The 20,313-nt window shown below is 48.7% G+C and overlaps 1 protein-coding gene across 1 annotated transcript in view; it reads left to right on the top strand.

Annotated features, from left to right (window-relative positions):
- ITGB5 (integrin subunit beta 5) overlaps positions 1-19,028 on the top strand; it is a 57,755-nt gene extending 38,727 nt beyond the window's left edge. Inside the window, exons 11-15 of the mRNA XM_069021130.1 lie at positions 11,977-12,199; positions 12,903-13,006; positions 16,494-16,610; positions 17,751-17,917; positions 18,442-19,028. Coding sequence (XP_068877231.1) covers positions 11,977-12,199; positions 12,903-13,006; positions 16,494-16,610; positions 17,751-17,917; positions 18,442-18,537 — 707 coding nt within the window. The 3' untranslated portion in view covers positions 18,538-19,028. The remainder of the gene's footprint in view (positions 1-11,976; positions 12,200-12,902; positions 13,007-16,493; positions 16,611-17,750; positions 17,918-18,441) is intronic.
- Positions 19,029-20,313: the final 1,285 nt, after the last annotated feature.

Raw genomic sequence — 20,313 nt, 5'->3', positions numbered from 1 at the left:
ATAAACAGCTTTGCATCTGTAAATGAAGCCCTTCAACGTCTCTCTAGCTTGTAAGCAGCTGTGAGCATCTGAGCTGGTTAAGGTGACTAAAGGTCGTGGCTGGCTAAAGCAGAGCACGGCGATGGTGCCTCAGAGCACAGGAGCTGGTCTGGCCTCCCTTGCCAGCACAGGGCTTCCAGTGACACAGAAAACTCGGGTCAGCAATAAAGCATCGGGTGTCAAACCTGCAAGTACATGCAAGTGCCAGAATCACTTCTGAGATGGGATGTGGGAAGAGACAGCTCATTGAAAATCGAGGGTTTATTTTGCAGAGAATAGCCAAGCTGACGTGTGATGCAACTCCAGCTGCCCTGCAGAAACCACTTCAAAAACTGCTGAGTTCATACAAGTCCTCAGTATTTACTTCTGAATGCTTCCTCTCTTGGTTTCAGTAAATGGGGAAGCTCAGGGAGGCTTTAGCCTGTATGAAGGTCCAAGAAGATAAGGCTTTTTTATTTGGTTGGTTTGGTTTTTTGTTTTAACACAGCCTCATGTTAGAAATCTCACTTGTGCTTTTGCAATTTGTTTTTGCTGTCCCCTGTCTGTAGCACATTTAACAGCGCTGTGGTTGAGGGGAGCCAGTGGGATGATGGCTCAGGGCCAGTGCCCCAGTTTCTTGTCCTGCATTAGAGCCCCATGCTTTGAGAGTAGCACTTGGGTTTGATTCCCCAGCTGGTATCTCCACCCTGGGGTTTTAGATGGGGTTTGTTACTGTACAAATCACTGTGCCCATGGACACATTTTATGGAAATAGGCTTTCTTCCTCACATACTTTTGTAGTTACTATTCACCTGCCCAGTGGTGAATAAAACTACTGTCCTGGGTCGTAATAGCTGGTGCGCATCTGAAAGCTCAGATGTGAGAATAAAGGTGATCCACCTCTTTCAGACACACATCAACATTTTTTTTGGTCTTAATTCTCTTCATTCCTAATGCCTAAACTTTTACCAGAAGCTGCTGTTAAGAAAGAAATTGATAGTATTTGATTTATCAACCTCTGAGTGTGGTTTGGGGAGGAAGGAGAGCTTCTTTTGTGCCCATTGCCTGTGGCTGTGCTGTGGGTGGGGTGGCTTGTGACAAATGTACCCCTGCCAGAAGGGAAGAGGGTGGCCTGTGGCAGAAAGAGGAGAGGGAACAGAGCCTAAACCACATTTGCAATGTTTTCTTTTAAGTCACGTCAAATCTTGTTATCTGTAGGTTTTTCTGAGCACTGCCTAGTAAAAGAGAACCTGAAGGGGAGAGACAAAAGGACCATATAAATATGGAAGTTAAAAATAATCCTTTGGCTGTTGCTAAGTGCTAGTGCAGCTGTGAGCCCGGCAGCTGCAGGGAGATGCAGCTCCGTCTCTGGGGCGGCTGCCCCGCAGGTCAATCCCTCTCTGCTTCCCACATGGGAGGAGGATGGAGAGCACACATCTACCAGCATATTTGAGGCTTATTTTGGTGACAGAGGATGAAGTGTCAGCTCGGGTCACTGTGCTGTAACCTCACAGTACCAGTTGCTTTGTGAGTAGTCCCAGTCATTAGCAGCAGGTTGGGGGCTCGGGGGTCAGTGGCTGCGGGTGCTGTCAGGGTGCAGGGCATGGGAGGGTGGTTTGGGGTGAGCAAAACCAAGTAAAGTCCTCTGACACAAACCCTATATCACCAGGGCGTTGTAGCACTGCGAATCCCCCTTTTCCCACCAAAGAGCAGGGTAGGGGACAGGGAGCTAGGGACAAGCTGAGTCTGGGCTAGAAGACAAAGCAGTATGTGTATGTTGTCACACTGTGTGGGGCAGGGGGTGCCCATGGCTCCTTGGCAGCCCACAAACTTGGTTTCAGACACCTTGAGGTCTCTTGCCTACAGTGCCACTGAATAGCCATGGGCCAGAACAAACAACAAAGAGATGGCACTGCTGTAGCATCTCTCTTTTACGATGTGGTCAAGACTCAGTCAGACTGCATGTTTATCCTCAAGCTTCCTAAAAACCTTTCTGCTTGCTGCATTCCCATTTGGCCTTTGCTTTTATCACCTGCAGGAACTGCTCAGCCAAAGGTCCTGTCCTGAGATGTCTGCGTGCCAGAGAATAAATGGATAAAACAAAATAATCCCCCTGAATAAGAAGGAAAAATAAACCTCTGACTTGCTGTGTCCCATAGCAGTGAGGAACTGAGGCCAGAGCACCTGTGCCTGGCATCACTACTGGGTGGGCATCCCCTCTCCAGCTTACATCCCCCCTCCACCTGTGAAACAGTTTGGCTCCAGTAAGAATAGACTACAAACATTTAATAAGAAACAAATCAAATAGGGCACCTCTGCTGTCCTCTACCTTTTCTGGGGTTAAACTGTTCTACTAACTCTCATCATGTGGATTGGTGTAAAGAAGTGGAAGGTTTAGGTCAGCTCCATTTATTCCCATCCAGTGGGTCAGCCTAAAAAGAATGGAAGGACCAGGTCAGCTGGAGCAGGCAGGGCTGAGGACTGTGGTGGGGAAGAGCAGTCAACTGAATCCACCTTCATCCAGCTTGGACTGATGCCACTCTTGCCCTGCTTAAAAGCTCCCTGCAGATGCTGTTTGGCTGTGTGTCCAGTGTAATTTGGCTGCATGATGTCTAAGTCCCAAACCAGGAAAAACGCCTTTTTTTTTTTTTTTTTAATGTGTGTTTCCATAAACTGGATCTATTCTGAGGCCAACTGTTGGCATGCCTGCATTCCTGCTTGCCCTCCTGTAGAGCATGGGGCTGCCATGCTGTTTCAATGTTTTGGAGCAGCAGAACGTGACTGCTCAAGCAGTGATTTAGAAAATATTTCCACAGGTGAGGAAAGAACTGCAGAGGCGCCTGCTGCTGCTGACACGTGGGATGTTGGCTTTTAGGCCTCATTCTGGCAACAAGAGCTGGTGTCTGAGCCCTGGGGTCATCCCAGGCTGCTTTCCGTGGTGCCTTGGGTCTGGCCGTGCTTTGCCAGACAGCAGTGAGCTCTGAGAGCAACACTTGAAACCTCTCAGCCTTTAGTGTGGAGTGTCATTGAGAAAGTCTGCTCTTGACACAGCATGAAGAGGAGCAGAAACTACAGGGACGTGTGTGGGACGTGCTTACGTGCTGTGGGCAGCCTGCAGTCCTCTGTGCTTGCATCGAACCCTGCACCAGCGTGGCACCTTCTGTGATGGGGAGCAGGGACACCCCGCCCTGAGCTCCCAGATGATTTGAAAGGCTGGAGAGGGGTTCCACCCCTGAGTTGTGTGAGTGGCTGGCTGGCAGTAGCATTCCTCTGTAGAAGTGTTTGATTTTTCCTTGTAGGCAAAGCGTTCCTGAGCATCATCCAGGACCAAATTCAGCAGGGTTTCCCATGGTGTTCTGGGTGTGCCCATCTCCAGGAGCTGTGGCTCATAGTCCCAATGCAGAGAGGGTCTGAGACCCTTGTGGGAGGTGTTTGCATTCCAAATTTCATCTTCATGAAGTCTGGCACACAGATCGTCAGTGGCCTTTTGGAGAAGCATGGGGCTGACTCAGTGCATGTGTTTACTCACATTTCCAGTCCTTGGGTGGCTCCTGAGACCACTTCCTCCTGGGGCATCATTTCCATCCTTCCCCAATCTCTTCTTCTTCTTCTTCCTCTCCAAATTTATTTTTTCCCCTGGTTTCTCTTCTCTTTTCAATTTAATACTGAGTCATGTGCCACTGTCCTCCGAGAGTGTGTGCCTCCCCATCCTGCTCCGTGCCTGTTCAAAAAGCCTAAGATCCCAGAGTTCAAATGGCCTCTGGGCTGGGACAAACAGCATGGGGTGATCTCTTGTCTGCTGGCTGTGACCTGTGAAAGCATGGCCAGTGCTTGTAGCTGCAATGTAAAAATGCCTGGTTCCCCCTCTAATTGCACTGCTAACGACCCCCGTGCTGTGCTTCAGGTCAGAGGTGGCTGCAGGTCAGTGCAAGTGGATGGTTGTTAGCTGGAATGCTCTGTGTGCCATGGATATGCTCCTCTAGATTTCTTTCACAGCAATTAAATGCAGTATTTGGTATTCCACCAACAGGCATTAGCATTACATTGTTGCCTGTTAAATATTATTGGTTATTGCAGAGTTGGACTCCGTGGTCCTTACAGGTCCCTTCCAACTCGAGATACTCGATGATCTTTGCATGGATTTCACACAGGAACACAAATGATGATTCCATTTGTGTTTGTGCTCAGTGGTGTGTTTGTTCCTCATGTTCCTCAGCGTTCCCTGGCAGTAGGCATACCCTGCCTGCCCCACCTTGCTCACACCAAGGGATTGTGTTGGCTTTTCACTGAAACAGCAACTGAGTTGGACATTCTCTCCCCAGTGTATCGAGTACTGCTCTCCCAGAGTCTCTATTCCTGGCACGAAAAGGCAAAGCTGCCCTTTGTTACCCCTCCTTTCTCCCTGCCCAGGCTCTCATTGCTGTCCAAGCCTTGCAGCTCTCCCCAAATCTGGCAGCAGCTCCTTGAGGACCAACCCGCACAGAGCGCTGCTGTTCCTGCCTCTTTTCACTGCGGTTTCTCCTTGTCCCTGAGCGGACCTTTAGCAAGTGTTAATGCATGCTAATGAGGCATTAAATGCCTGGGCAGAAATAAAGAATACAGAAGTGATGTCTTTGACGTCTTTATGGGAGCCACAGCTCTGTTCTTGGGGCTCTGCTCTTAAAGAGGCACAGCGTGTGGGTTGCAACCAGAGGTGTCATCTGAAGATTCATGCACGTACCCAAAGCCCCTGTCCTGTGCAGCTGCCCCCTCCCAAGGCCAGGAACCCCATAGAAAGCTCCAAAAAAAACCCTGCCAAGATAAACTCAGAAAATAAAGCTTAGATTGTCTTAGAACAAACTTACTTTAAATGCTCTACTGGCCAGCATCTCGGTGAGTTTGGTGTCTGAATTTCGTCTGTCTGGTGATAGTCATTGACAGAAATGCACATTTGGAAATGAATGTTGTATTTGGGGTTTAAAGGCAGATGAAAGCCTCAGTTCATCAGGTGAGTGGAATTCTGGGTCTCTGTGTTTCTTGTTGACATGCACTGACAACCTGTGAACTTTGCTCAGTTTTGTTTAAAAAATTGAGCTTAAGCAATTGACCTGAAAGGGAAGTGCAGCACAGCCTGTGTGTTCATTCTTTCTCCTTTTTTTTTTTTTTTTTTGGTCTTATTTTGAGTGATATTCTGACTTTTTCCAGGTACTTTGTGAAGGGAGAAGTCTGTTCCAAGACCATGGACCTTTGGCAAACTTGCACCAAATGATGTGTTTGCATCCAAACACAGAACTGGGCAAGGCTCCCACGGCACTGCATTTTGCAGAGAAAGAATGTCTCTACTCCAGAGCCCACTCCTCTCAACAAGGTCCAGCAGAAAGGACATTCAAGCCATTTGGGCTTCAGCAGGATGGGAATTAAACTGGGTTTTTTTTTGAAGGATGGACCTGAACCATAGAATTTGTCCCTGGAGTTTAGGGATTTGGGATCATGCAGCTTTGTTTCTGGAGCCGAGTTTTATTTTAAGAACATATCTGGAGTTTTTTTGGAATGGTAGGAGCTGGTAGGAGTCTGCTCAGGCGTCAGAGCAGGAGGATGAAGCTTCTCCTTCCTGGAGGCACCGTATGTTGGTGGAAGGGTTGCAGCCCTATAGCTTTTCTCAAGCCCTTTCTCTGCCTTTCAGCAGCTGTGTGGTTGCCATATGTCCCCTCGTGTTTCCAAATCTTCCAGAGCCTTCACAGTGACTAAAGCTGAAGTGCAGAGTTGTATAAACAGATCTGGGCAGAGACGGGCCAAGAAGTGTGTAAGTGGGGGAGAAGCTCCTGGCTCTGCACCCATGGGTGTTGGTGGTATCTGGGCAGGACTAGGAGAGCCAAGTGGAGAATGATTTTTTTTTTTTCCAAGCGGTTTTATTTGTCGGGTTTTTTGGGGAGAAAAGAAACAAATGGAGAGGTCTGCATTTAAGGGGGTTTCATCTGTGAGCAAGTCTGTGAGGGGCTGGAGAGCTGGCTGAAGAGAGGAGCACTGCTGTGAGAGAGGTGTTGCTGTGTCCTGTGGGAGACCCAATGAACATCTGCATGTGAAGAGATGGAGGTCAATAGGAAAAGTGGCCCTTTTGGAGTTAGAGATTTGGAGGGAGACACAGTAGGGGCAAAACCCCCAGAGGATTCACACACACCCCCCTTCTGATCTGGCTTAAGGAATAGTATGAATTGTTGGCAGTTCCTGCAGTGCCTTCCATGTCAGGTGCTTAGGGGGGCACAAAGCCAAGGATGAGCACATGCCCAGAGTGGTGGGATGGTATTTGGGCCCATGGCTCAAAGGAAACCAGCACATCCATCCCAGCAGCCCCCACTCAGGATGAAACCCTGTACCTCTGGGAGGATCTGGCACCAGCCCTTGCCCCATAGCTCTCCCTGCATCAGTAACAGAGTTGGCAGAGGGACCTGAAAGCTCCAGTTCCCAGCTCTGGATCTCCATCCAAAAGGCCACATGTGGCAGGCTTGGCTGAGGAGCTAATGTAAGTAGAAGTCAAGGATTTGTGGAGTGCTGAGCTTACTTGGAAAAAAAAAAGGAAAAAAAAGGAAGACTTTATTTTAAGAAAGGCAGCTTTAGATCTCTTTCAGGAAATGACTTCTCACTGCCTATTTTGGCTTTCTGATGGATCATCAGCTGTATCTCGTGGTTGCATTTCAGCTCCATTTCTTTAGCAGAGAGAAGGAAAATGAGGAAAGGCTGGCCAGGGCTACCACAGGAAATACGCCTGCCCCGGATAGCTTTCGGCTGCCTTCATGAGACAGCAGTTTCCAAAACCATGTCTTCCTTGCCCAGTTCTCACTGAACCCAGAAATTCCCAAGTGAGTGAGAAGCTGGGGTGCTGAGGGGGGTTTTTGTAATGGCAGTGCTGCACTGTGGGGAATGCTGGCAGTCATGTCCAGCTGGTGATGGGGCTTGTGGTATCCATGGCTGAATTAGCAGCTTGAGCCTGCATTTATTCCTTCACCTTTGGTTTCATTAGTCTGCATCTCCAGTGCTATTTTTGATGATTGGTGAGCTCAGCCAGTGCTGGGACTGAAATCTTGGTTAAAACCATGTGCTTCAGGATATAAATATCCACTGCAATGGGAAGATGCACAGATCCATGGTGTGTGGCGTAAACAACATTCAGAAAAACACTATTTACTTCTTACTAACCTCTTAGTGTTTGTTTTGCTGTTTCAGTATTGCATTGTGGATAAATGAGTGTGGGAAGCTCTCTCCTGGTGTGAGTGGAGGCAGCTGGATGAATTCCAGGTTTCACAGAAACCTTGGACCCTTGACATTTGTCTGTCTGTGTTTATGTAGTAGCCTCCTTAGCACAAGGAGGTTGTTGTCAGGGGGCTCCAGGGGTTGGGGGTGCTGCTGCCAACCTTCCAGCCTTCTTTTCCCTGCTGGACTGACATGACCCAGGGGCTGAATCCTAAACCCATCCCTGCTGTTTAAAATTTCCTGAGCTCTCCCCGAATCCCTGCGGGTGCTGACCATCTGGGTGCTGGCCATGGGCCTGAGCTGTGCCATGGGCAGGCTGCCTGGCTTGGCCTGGCCTTGCCTGGCCTCTTGATGTGCAATGCTGGCTGCTTTGAGCCATGGAAAGAAGTCAGTAGAGAAGGTGATGATTTATTTGCCTAAGCAGGCACTGTGTCTACCTGAGCCCTTTCCCAAACGAAAAGCCCTATGTTTTCCAGGTGTTCAAAGCCTTTTCTGCTGCCCTTCTTCCTCCCACTCAAAATGTGCTGTTCACAGAGCCTCTACCCCAGAGGTTGAGTGCTTCTTCTGAGAGATTGGCTGGCCTGGTACAAAACTGATGCTCAAGCAGTGCCCTCTGTCAGTAGGGTTTGACTTCTCCCATAAGCAGATGTTTTTGATGCTTCCACCCCTTGGGAGTACAAACAAAGTGTGGCTTCTGCGCTGGGGCTCTCTGGGTGATGGGCACAGCAGCCAGGGCTTGTTAAAGGGACAGCACTGGAGAATCTGGAAATTGCTTGCCATAACTTATTTCTCTTAGTTGTTTTTCCTATGGGTTTTTTTCTGTTTCAGACTAGTTGTTCAAATAACCAAAAATGACAAAAGCACAGCCTTTTGGAGGTCCTGACCCAAAGTCTGGATGTGAGCACAGAGGCACAAAAATAAGTGGCTTGATTTAATGGGAGCAAAATACGGTATGATCTTTCTCCTTCTGAGTGCTCAGAAACCACTAAACTGGCTTAAAAATCAGGATTTGTTTTTCTTGTATGTTAGGCACATCAGTTTAATGTTCTAGACGATGGGGGAAAAAGGAGTGTTGCAGAAGGCTTGTTTTCAAAATTTTCTACCTCTCCATAAAAGCTGGGATCATGTTTTTTCTTTCAAAAGAAAGCTGGTATTTTTTGCATAACTCTGTGGTGCCCAGAAGTAGGAGTCTTTAGGAAAACCACCTTCTATGAAAAGCCCTAGTGACAGAGCTTTTAGTGCACTGAGTTTCAGACCTCTTGGTGCAGTTCCTAAAAGGCACACAGTTACTGTGGAGGGGCTGTCCTGCTGAGCAGGGTCACAGCCTGCTGTCAGGAAGACTCGGGTGAAATCAGGGTCAGAGGCTGGAAGCTTCTGCCAGAAGCTGCTATCCCGATTCGGGAATGACCCTGCTTGGGAATAAGGAGAAGAGCGCTGGTACAGGGCTGCCAAGCTGGGTTTGTGTGGTGCCAGGCTGAGGGCAGGGAGGATTTGGCCTGTGGCTGCCATCCTGGGGGGCAGCTGGCGGGGAGAGGCAGAGGCAGCTGGGGTGAAATGAGGATGGTTGGATGTCTTGCCAAAAGCTGTCTGAGTGACAGTGAGATGTGCAGCACAGCTGGGGCACAGCGTGGGATGGGGATGTGTTTTGGGATGGGGAGAGACATGGAAGTACCAGCTGTGAGTCTCTGGCCACTGTGGTGACCTCCTTGGGAAGAAGGTGTCTCCAAGCAGCAGAGCATCCTGCCCTGGTGGATCCCAGACTAGTCAAGCTCAGTCTGGGGACTGCTCTCCTCCCACAAAAGCATTGCTTTCCGCTGCACACCCTCCCAGCGGGTTCCTGCAGCCTCCCTGACATGTGTTTTGTGTTAGCCCCTCCTAAGGTCAAGAGCTGGCTGGAAAGTATGTTATCAAATTTAGAGGGAGCATTTCATTTCCTAGTTAGATCTTGATCTTTTAAACTTCTAAGCTTGTCTCATTTCAAGGATGGAAACAGAAGAAAACATCTCTTATTATGTTTGGAGAGCATAATTAATGTATTTTGGCTTCACAAACCAGCTTTAACAGAGGATGTGCAAACTCAAAGGGTCCAAGCGGGTTAAAGTCCAGGGTGATATCCTCCACCACGAGACTGCTGCTGCTGCAGAGGTGTCTTGAAACACACCCTCCTTGAGGACGCATTGCCCTGGAAATGAAACTGGGAAGTGAAACTAGGCTCATCCTGGGTGCAGGGGTGGAAGGCGTCCTGCAGGCACGATGGCACAGAGACTGCTTAGCCACATGAGCACTGTGTGTGACCATGGGAGAGTTGGCACTGGGAAGAGGCAGCACAGTTTTCTGTAAAATGTGAGTGCTGGGTAACACTCTGCAAACCACAGCTCTGGGTCACTGTTACCAAAAGCCTCGTTACCACATTGTCTTGGGGCTCTTCTCAGTTTGTCTCCCAAGCAAGAGGATGGAGTGGATTCCCATCTCCAGTGCTCCAGGTGGACACTGAGAAGTGGAACGACTCTTGTCGTGCCCATATGGAAACTAAATGTTCCCCATTCACTGAGTTTCTCCAGTCTTCAGGCTGTGTGGGAGATGGAGGGCACCAGAAGGGTAGCTCATGGTGCTTGCAGGAGTGGCCACTCTTTCAGGCTGATGGAAGCAGTGAAGATTGTGACATCTTTGCCGTTAAAGGTCAAGATGGAAATTCCTGCTCTTTGCACATTGGCCATAGTGAGCTTCAGCCAGTGACTTCTTGCACACTGAGCCAGTGTGGCCGAGGCAGGAAACACATGATAACATGTTTTGACATTTTAAGCTCACACCCCACACTTAGTCAGCCTCATACAGAACGGCTTTTTCTTCATCCCCTTCAATAAACAAAACCACATTCTTTAAGATACTGTTTCTTAAGTTTCCAATCACAGTGGTTTAATAGGATGCATTATTTGAAAATGGCCATTTCCCTTCCCCAGGACAGTAATTCCAGGCTCCATGTCCAGCCTGCCAGGGGCTGGGAGGGATGTGCAGTCTTTCTAGCATCCTAGGACCTAGTTCTGATGCCTTTAAAAACGGAACCATTTTATGGTCCAGAGACAGATTTCCTCTGGAGTCACATCTTGTGCTGCATTCTGTGGTGTCTTAGGAGAACTGAGAGGTGATATGAATGCCATCAGCTTGCTTCTTTTGGCCCTCACAGTTCAAATTCAAGCCTGAGAACATTTACGAATTGCTAGCTGCTTTGGATTCCTTGAAACAGTGCCATTTAGGAAAATCATAGTTCATAGCTAATGTGGACACATGCATTGCCATGGAGGCACCAAACCTGCTGTGTGTGAGAGCCCAATCACCTGAACTAATTGTGAATAAAAGCCAGACACCCCATTTAGTTTGCTTGGGAAGTGGTGGTCCTGGGAGACCCCCAAGCAGCAGCAGTTGTGGACGTAGCTGAGTCCATGGGCTCAAACCCAGAGCTTTCTGTCTGGGGAAAGGGCAAGGCTGTCATTGTGAAGGTGAGCAGAGCAAGGGGTTTTAATCTCCATCAGATGTAGGCACAGAAGGAGGTAACCTCTAGAGATCTTGTAAACATAATCTCCTTTGTCTGGTAATGTTTGAATATGCAGGCTGGATCCAAAGCAAATGATGGGAGTGCAGAAGAGGCTGTAGAAGGACAGCTTGTGATGTGCTGGGACATACGAGATGCCTAGTGAAAGAGAAGGTGCTCCCATGACTTTTGGCAAGGGATATAGCTTGGCAGTCCACAGCCTCTGGTTATCTTGGCACGGTGGGAGAGGCAGGGAGATCAGCGGGTTTGTGTCGATGAAAGGAGTGTGTATATAATTTATCATGTCTGGGGCACTCGAGGCTCTTTCCAGTGGAAAAGCTGAGCTGTAATTAGGTTGCTGATGAGCCTTGTATACAAACCCTTCAGCTCTATAAACTATGCCTGCAAAGGCATCCCTTCTCCTAGGGACTGACCAAGGAAGAATTCGAGCAGTCTCCAGCAGATGGATGCCTCTCTGAAACCAGCTGCTCAGTGGACAGCCACTCCACTTACTGTCACTGACAGCCTTGGAGCCTGTTGATTTTCTCAGCCCTTCACTAAACCCCATAGCTCCAAGGGGATGCTTCAGTGGAGGAGAGCCCTTACTGGATTGGTTTCTTCATCCATCTCTGCTGTGAGCTGCCCTGAGCTACTCCCTGGGGGTGCTCAGCTGGTCCCAGCAACCTTCATGGCTCTGGCTGGGACACAGAGGTCCTGTTTGGACACAGGAAATGGTGCTTGTTGACATACTTTTTAAGAGGTTTTAAGAGAACTTCTTAAGTAAAACTGTTAAGAAGAAAGGGAAGGAAATACTTTATGAAGTGGGTGACCTGCTAGGCTTTTTGCTGTTAAACTCTGGGCTCGAAACCAGCAAGGAAGCACTACTTCATTCCCTTCTTAATATCTCTTGATGTAGACAGAGAAAGAAGAGATTATTTCATACAAAACTAGGAAAGGGGAGGTGCCCATTTGTCTTGAGCGACTACAGAGGGAAGCTGGAAGATCAGTGAGTAGGTATTTTTTGCTGCTAAATGTAGATATTAATTTGATATTTAGGTGTTTCCCATCAGCATCTCTTTGTTGCTCTGCCAAGTGAGGTCTCTCTGGCAGCTCTTCCTGCTGGGCTGCTGGTCCCTCCCAGCCACAGCACCCATCGGTGGCCCCAAATTCTGCTGACACCTCTCCCCTGCTCTCGCTTTCAGGTCATGGGGAGTGTCACTGCGGGGAGTGCAAGTGCCACGCCGGGTACATCGGGGACAACTGCAACTGCTCCACCGAGATGGACAGCTGTGTTTCCAGTGATGGGCAGATGTGCAGCGGCCGGGGCGCCTGTGTCTGCGGGAAGTGCCAGTGCACCGAGCCAGGGGCTTTCGGAGAGACCTGTGAGAAGTGTCCCACCTGCCCAGGTGTCTGTAGCACTAAAAGGTACTCAGGCAGTTCAGGAGGGGTTTCTTGCTGGTGGGAACAGCAGCTCTTTGGTTCCTGGGAGACTTTTCAGCTAAGGAATTACTCTTGCTTTGTTAAATGTGTGGTCAGCCCCAGGCAAGCCTATTGCTGCTAGGAGCCCATGCTAAGCAACCTGACAGTATCCCAGGTAGAGCAGCAACAAGTGTTGCTGCCCAAGTGCTCACAGAGATTCATGTCCCTGTTCATTTCCAGTGCTGTCTCACTCTGCAGGAAAGGCTGGTGACCCCAGTTTTGCTGCACTCTGAGCTGCAGATGTCTGGGTGGAGAGAGCTTTGAGCTGCAGAGGAGGGGAGGACTGGAATCACTGTCTGCCTCACAGCGATGGAGGTGCCCCAGGCATCAGCCTCAGACTAGCACAGAGCAGCAGGACTGCCTGCCTTGATTTCAGGCAGGATGGATTTTGCAGTAGCTGATGTGCAGCTCCTGACATCCAAGGGACAAATACACCCCAAACCTACCAGCTGCTTTGCACCTTCATTGAATCCTAGAATAAATCCATCCTTGTGATGGAGATGCTTGGCCTGAAGCTGCTCTTTCTGTGTGGTGCAGATGTGCTGCCCCCAGACCAGCACCCAGGGAGTCCCTTTCCAAGGGCTGAACCCCTATATTCATGCAGTTTCTGACGCGTGCTTAATCTTCCTCTCTGTGTGTGTTCCTGCAGGGATTGTATTGAATGCAAGCTGTTTAACTCAGGAAGACTGGCTGATAACCAAACCTGCCAAAAGCACTGCAAGGATGAGATCATCACCACTGTGGATGTTCTTGGTAAGTTGGCAGCAGCAGGACTGCAGGTGGTGGGAGCCAGTGACTGTGGCATTGAACTCTTCTTAACCAGACTAAGACATACCTGTAAAGAAAGCTTCAGGGAACACCTGGTATTTAGAAATGTATGTGGGTAGGTAGTGGGTATATGTGTATGTATGGTATGTGTGACGCTCTCTCCGGGCTATCATCCATACTGAAGTAAAAATCTCTTTGATTTTAAGTAACATCTTACCACATCTAACCACTGCTGCCAGTGCAGGGAACAAAGAAAGTGGGATGAGGTCACATGAGACAGATGAGATGAATTGTGAGAGAGTGCAAAAGGACAAAGTAGCACCCCAAAAAAGGCATTTTCTAATCTTCTGAGGTTTCACCTTGGAAGAAGTGAGCTTGTAAGAGAAAGCAAAGCTGTTTTGAAAACAACGAGTTCTGCTTTGGTGGAACTGACTGCTACAAGTCCCCCTGGCAATCTCCTGCCCTTTGTGCTCTCTTCTAGAGGTCACCCCACATGTGCATCTCTCAGCAGATGACTTTCTCCCTGCTCTTTTCATGATATGTCCTGGGAGTCCCTGGTTGCTATTTAGGGGAGTAGAAGGGATCCAGACTTGTGACAGATTTAATCACAATCCTGAGCTTGGCCTTAGCAATACCCCTTGGAGGGAGGCATGGAGATCAAACAGAGATCAATTACTGTCTGCCTCTGGCATTTCCTTCTCTTCTTGTAGTTTATAGAGGTGGGAGTGCTGCACCTTGCTCAGCCTTTCACTCCCTTCCTCCTAAGCTGCCTGCAGGTGATGTTTTTCCCATTGACTCCTCTCACATCCAGTGTCCAGCTTTTAATTATGACCAGTGGAGTTTCCTACCTTTCCCTTTGGGACACTTGCTCTTGTTCTCTCCATTCACCCTGCAGTTTAGCAGGGAGTGCACCTGCACCAGCCCACACCGAGAGGTTTGGAAGTTCAAATCGCGCAAAGTTCCTTTCTAATGCCTGGCTGGTCAGCAAATACTGGGAATCAAAACTCATCCCTCCTGCCTCCTTAATGCACTATGCCAAAGCCAGATTTTGTTCTGTCAGCTCCCTGGAAGATGAGGCTGGGCTGTGGTTTGTCAGCCCCTTGCATGGCTTTTAGAGAAAAAAACAGCCAGATTTCTGCTTTAAGACATTTTTGGGAATTATGCTTATGCTTCTGTTGAACTATTGCAGTCAGATTGCACATAGTGCTGAGCTCAAGGCACTCTGTGACTTGGAGATCTGGGCTGCTGGAGAAAGAAGTAAAGCAAAATATTCCTAAAGAAAGTTCTTGTGGACTATGGACTTCTTCACAGGTGGACTTGGCCAAATCCTTGTTTTCAAGTGCTTTTGTATAATTTAGCTCATATTACAGTCCCTGCTGAAAGGCAGAATGCTGATACTTGTCACAGAATACACAGGTCTGTATTGTCCTGGCAGAGGAGGATGGGACCTTCTTAAACACTGAATTGCAATGAACACAGTCTTGAATATCCCAACTGCCTTTTGACCCTGGATATGAAGCAGCCAGTGTTTCAAAGCTTTGTAGAGCAAGGCATCTATCACTGGACCCACGAGCCAGAATGCTGCCTCATGGGAGGCTTGTATGACTTGCTTTGGACTCTGCAGGATCTCCTTGGGTTCTGAAGTATTACATTTGCATTCCTGACAGTTCCAGAGGGAGCATGACAGGTCCCACTCCGAGCTGCACCTGGCAGCAGCACACATCAGTGGACCTGAAAGCTCAGTGGGGCCCTCGCACCTCTCTCTGTAGACATGTGATCTCTGAAACCATGAAGATCACAGAAACCATAACTATTCAGACTTTCATCACTGTGTCTTTTACCGAAATAATGGTGCAAGGATGGGAGTGAAAGCAGCTAGACCTATGGGAACTAAGATTTGCTGCTCAACTTGAAAGAGCATTAGTCAAGAAACATGGAAGTGTTATCTATACTAATCTAATTAGTACTTTGCTTTGTAACAATCAGCACATTCCCAGCCCATGCTTTGCTACCACTGTGTGCATAGAGCAAGTTTTCCTGTCCCGGGGTAGGAACAGCTGAGGTTTGTCCACCCCAGGAACACGTCAGGACTCACCAGAGGGGCAGCTGCATCTGAGCTCAGCTGTTGAAATGGAGGGTATTAATCTTTTAACTGGATGCAGGTCAAAGGCATGGAAAGGAAAAATAAACAGACAGGAGAGAGCTAAGGGGCTGGTGTAGCCTTGCTCATTAATGCGATCATTTTTCAGCATGACAGACAGGCATGGATACGAGAGCTGTGGAAAGCTCTTTCCAGGTGCCTAAGACAAGGTCATGCATGTCTTTGCCAGCCAATAGCACTGGGTCCCCAAATTCCTCTCCCATGAAGCTCTCAGCCCTTGCAGGACTGCAGAGCTGTGCTACTGTCACAGCCAGAGATGCTTCCCCATCTGCCTCCTGTCACTGTCCCTGCAACAGGGGCATCCGACGAGCTGTGGCTGTGCCGGGCAGTGGCTCTGCTGAAATCACCCCTGAAGCTAGATCTGCAAACTTCAGGTGATGGCTTTGCTCAATCTTAAGTTGCTTCTATGAAGCAGCCTTCCTCAGGCAGCACCTTACAGTGACCAGGTCCTGTCTGGTGCTGTGGTGTGTCAGACACAAACACACAGCGCCCACATGGCCCTGGGAATAAAGCCCTCTCATTTTTTGCAACTCCCACATCTACACATCATCCTTGCAACCAACTCCTCCCTTCTTCCTCCCTCCCTCCCTCCTCCTTTTCCCATTTTTCTTTTCTATCTCACTCTTTAAAAACAAACTTCTCAGCCGTTTCCGGAGCTGGATCTATTCAGTACAGCTGGAGCACGAGCTGGCCATGAGCTGCTGCTGCTGCTGGCCCCGTCTGAGTCGGTGCCCCTTGCTTTCCCTTCACCTTCCACTCTTCAAGAAATTTAGCAGATTAAGAAGAAAACAGCATTTATTGCCAAAGAAGACTTACATGAAGGAAGAATGTGTGTGTGTGTGTGTGTGTGTGTGTGAGGTTGAGTCCGTTTGCTATGGGATGTTTGCCAAGTGCCACATTTTCTCAAGCAGTAAATCTGGACACTGCTCAGCTACAATTTGTATGAGTTGGGATCAAACTGTGCTGCTTTCCAGACTTACTCCCCATTCCTCTGCTCCCAGGCATCCCTGGAAAGCTCTGCTTATCTTGCAGGGGAGAGCTGTGCTAATTCCTAGTATGAAACCTGCCAACTAAATCAACCAAGTGCTGTATTGCAGCTTTAGACATGGCCTGTTAGACAGGGTGACTAGTTCAAAATCAGGGAACCCACACCATTGCAAGTTGTTGGGGGGAATTATGTTAAAAAATAGAGGGTGTTGGAAGCATTTCTTTGAAAAAATAGGATACAAAAGTTCTGCAATATTTAGGATTTTTTTTTTTTAATGTATAAAAACTTATACAAAATCCTGTGACTCTTACATCTGGTTCCAGAAACAGATGACCCGAACGCGATCCTCTGCGCCTACCCGGTGAACAACTGTGTCATGAAGTTCACTTACTTGGAGCTTCCCAGTGGGAAATCCAACCTCACCGTCCTCAAAGAGCCAGGTTGGCCCTCCCTTGGGTTTCTTTTTTGACAGCACTGGCTGCCTCAGGAGAGGTGATGGGCTGCTGGGGAGCCTGGTGGGTTGCAGAAAGGCTGGTTGCATGTGTGAGCAGATCCAGGGTGATTTAAACTGAAGTGGTTTACAGTGATGAAACCCAGCTCCAAATGCTCCCAACTTACTAAAAAAGAGCTCTGAGATTGAAACTTGCACCTGAGCCATCAGCATTGCCAGCAAGTGGCTGAAGAGCCTTTAGGGGGCTGAATTAAATGGAGCCTATTTAAGTAGCAAAAAGCATGCTTGATTTGGAGATACAGCCCCTGGGAGCAAAAACATCGGAAGGGGACACCTGGTGTGGCTGCTGGTTAAGTCAGGATGTTGGGAAAGACCTTCACCACCTAAGGATTTCCATGTTGCCAAAGAGCTCTGACCCAGGCAGTGTAAGGGCTGGGTGTCTTTGCTCCCCTCCCCAGGCTGTGCAGACAGCTGTGCTTCCCAGCATTATTTTAATCACATGCAGTGCACTTGCTCAAAGAAAACCTCTTGTGGTGTTGCAGGACAAGCTGGCGAGCATCCAGCAGTAGCTTCTTGTGATCTGCTCTGGTTGTCTGAGTCACAGGGCAATATGGGAAAGACTGAGAATAATGTTTTATTTCATTTGTGCTGCAGCTTGCACTTAATTGAAAGACCAGTTGACTAGCTAACAGTTAATGTCCTTATTTAAAGTCCTTAGTGATCACCTGTCTCCGTGTGGGAGAAGCTGAGCTGGCTTTTGCCAGAGGCACCTTAACGCTCTGTGTCCCACGTGGGTCACCTGGCATTAAAACCCTGCGTCACTGTTGGACAGGGGCACTGCAGCCCTACTCTTCTCCTGAAGCACTACGTGACATCCCAGCTCTGGTGACATCCATGAGAAGTGTCCCTTTGACCTGCCTCTAGCCAGGAATGTATTTAATTAAAAAAAAAAAAAAAAATATCAGTTTGATTTCAGAGGGGACTGTTGCTTTTTTAAATTTAGCCACTGCTGCTAGCCCTGCCCTGGGGTCAATTGCTCAGTGGCTGCAGTCCAGTTCTTTACATCCCTGTATCCCGATCCAGGATACACTCACACCACAGCTAATTACCTTTTCTCCCTCATTGCCAGCCTGCAGCTCAGCCCCCAGCGCCGTGACGATCGTGCTGGCAGTGATTGGCAGCGTGGTGCTGATCGGGATCATCCTGCTGGCTCTCTGGAAGCTGCTCGTCACCATCCACGACAGGCGGGAGTTCGACCGATTCCAGAGCGAACGTTCCCGGGCCAGATATGAAATGGTGAGCCTGGGGCAGGGGTGCTGCTGGTGTATGGGGGGGCTGTTGCGATGCCAACAGCTCTGCAGTGAGGGAGAAGGGTGGCAGGCACGAGGGATGCAGGTGTCCATGCCCTGTGGTGCCTTCAGGGTCCGGCATGTCGCACTGCCTTCTCCTTGGCAAGTTATAAATGCTCTGCAAAACTATACCCAGCCTTTGGCTCCATCATCTATTTCCAGCAGAGCTGGAGGCTGAAGGAGGTAGGGGAGACTGTGGCAGCCAAATTGGTCAGGTCTGTGAGGTAGCCCTTCTGGGAGGCTTTGAGTGGGGGTCCTCAGTGTTTGAGGGCAGTGCCTCTGCCTGCAGGCAGGATGGAAGGTGGGTCTGATGGATAAACAACCCTGGATAAACAACACTGCTTTTGGACTGAATGCTCAGTTCACTCAAAGCCAAACACAGTGCTGTCACCAAACTAATTGGCACGTTTTTACCATGACACAGACTTTGTTCCTCATTTTTGTTCTTTTTGTCTGCTCCTTTCTCCAAAGGCATCCAATCCTCTCTACCGAAAGCCTATTTCCACGCATAACGTAGAGTTCACGTTCAACAAGCTCAACAAGTCTTACAACGGTACAGTTGACTGAAGGGGTCTCAGTGCCTGGCACTGCCGTGGACAATTGCTTGACTGGCCGGGCTGCTTCCCCACTTGAAGATGGGATTCTCTTCAGGGGCGAGAATCCCTTACGACAGGACTGGTCGATGACCAAAGCCTGTTATTTGCACAGTAAGGAGAAAGGTCTGGTTCATTCTGGAGGCACAGACATGAGGGCAGGGTCCCTGCCTGTGTTGATGGACTCTGAGCCGTGTGCATCTCCATACCCCAGCTTTCCAGTTGTATTAAACCTGCCAACTAAGTCAACCAAGTGCCATATTGCAGCTTTAGACATATCCCATTAGAAAAGGTGACTAGGTAAAAAATCAGGGGAACCCACGCCATCACAAGTTGTTAGGGGGGAATTAGCTTAAAAACAGGGTCTTGGAACCATATGTGTAAGAAATTAGGATTAAAAAGTTCTGCAGTCTTTAGGAATTTTTTTTATATAAACCCCAAAATAAAACAGTTGTGCATATATGATGCTGTGAGTTCATTGTTTCTTTGCTGAGCCCCCTATCAAAACTGGGGCTTGCTCCTCCTGCAAGCAGGAGTGGTGCTGCCTGATGGATTTATTAATAGAGCCTTATCAGTCAATGCATGGCTATAAAACTAGGAGCTGGAGCTGCAGGGACTGCCACAGACGTTGTGTTGATTTAATGTACTGGTGTTGACCCAGGGCAGGGAGTGCCTCGAGGAGCTCCTGCTCTGAGACAGGGGTGTTAAACAGATGGGAAACTGGTGGGAACACAAGGAAAGGGGAGTTTAGGCTGAGGAAACGAAATTAAACACCCATTCCTTAGGGTGTGCATGTAGGTGTCTGGCCCGCGTGCCTGCAGGAAGGCAGCTGGGAGCACACAGCAGCTCCTCCAGACCTCAGACTTTTTACCAGAGGACTGTTGCTGTGGGGTCCAGTGGAGCCCAGCCAGAAAAGCAGGGGAGCCCTGAGCTTTGGCTGGAAAGGGAGCTGGATCGAACCCAGTGTTGTTGCTTCAGAACATACATTTTGCTTTGGTTTTTTTGATTTTTTTCTTTTTCCCCCCCAAACTATTCCCACAGCCCTGTCTGTTTTCCTCTGGAGCTGGGGTTTGGGTTACCCTGCTGACAGCTGCAGCTTTAAACCCACACAGACAGGGCTGCAGCCGCCACAGGAGAGAGAAGCTGGAGCAATTGCTACTGCCTGGATTTTTTTTTTCCTTCTTTTTTTCAAATTTCTTTTTTTCTTGTCTCTTCGCCCCGAACAGATCATGCAATAGTCAGTTGAAGGAAGCTTGCCAGGGAAAAGCAAAAACAAATGGTGTTCATTGTTTGGACTTGCTCTTCTCATTGGAAAAGGGCCATGGGCCCATCCTTCCGGATTTTTTTTTTTAATGTGTTTTTGCCTCTATAAACAGAAGCTCTTATTTGTTCAGTATAAACAGCTCTCCTTTAAGAATTTTATGGCCCCCCCTTCTCCTAAAAGCAGCACTGAAGAAATGCAGCAGACCATACTAAAAATATCTCGGAACTGGGATTTTTAGGGGGGCAGCAAGTGGCGCATTGGCAGCATCGGTGCTGATGAGGTGGGGTAAAAGCCTCAAAACCTCAAGCAAATGAAATCTATACCCTGTCTTCCCACTTGATTCCACTAAATCTGCCCTAGCAGGGGAGGAGGGTGCATACATCCATCCTGAAAACAAGTGCAGGGGTAGGCTCTGGTTAAATGCTGCCTTCATGTAACCCACCGTGGGTGGGCTGGAGGCTGTGCCACCTCTTCCCTGCAGCACCA

The sequence above is a fragment of the Aphelocoma coerulescens genome, chromosome 7 (assembly GCF_041296385.1).
Source record: "Aphelocoma coerulescens isolate FSJ_1873_10779 chromosome 7, UR_Acoe_1.0, whole genome shotgun sequence".
Classification (NCBI taxonomy): domain Eukaryota; kingdom Metazoa; phylum Chordata; class Aves; order Passeriformes; family Corvidae; genus Aphelocoma; species Aphelocoma coerulescens.
The sequence above is the reverse complement of the archived record's forward strand: the minus strand, read 5'-3'. Positions and strand labels throughout refer to the sequence as shown.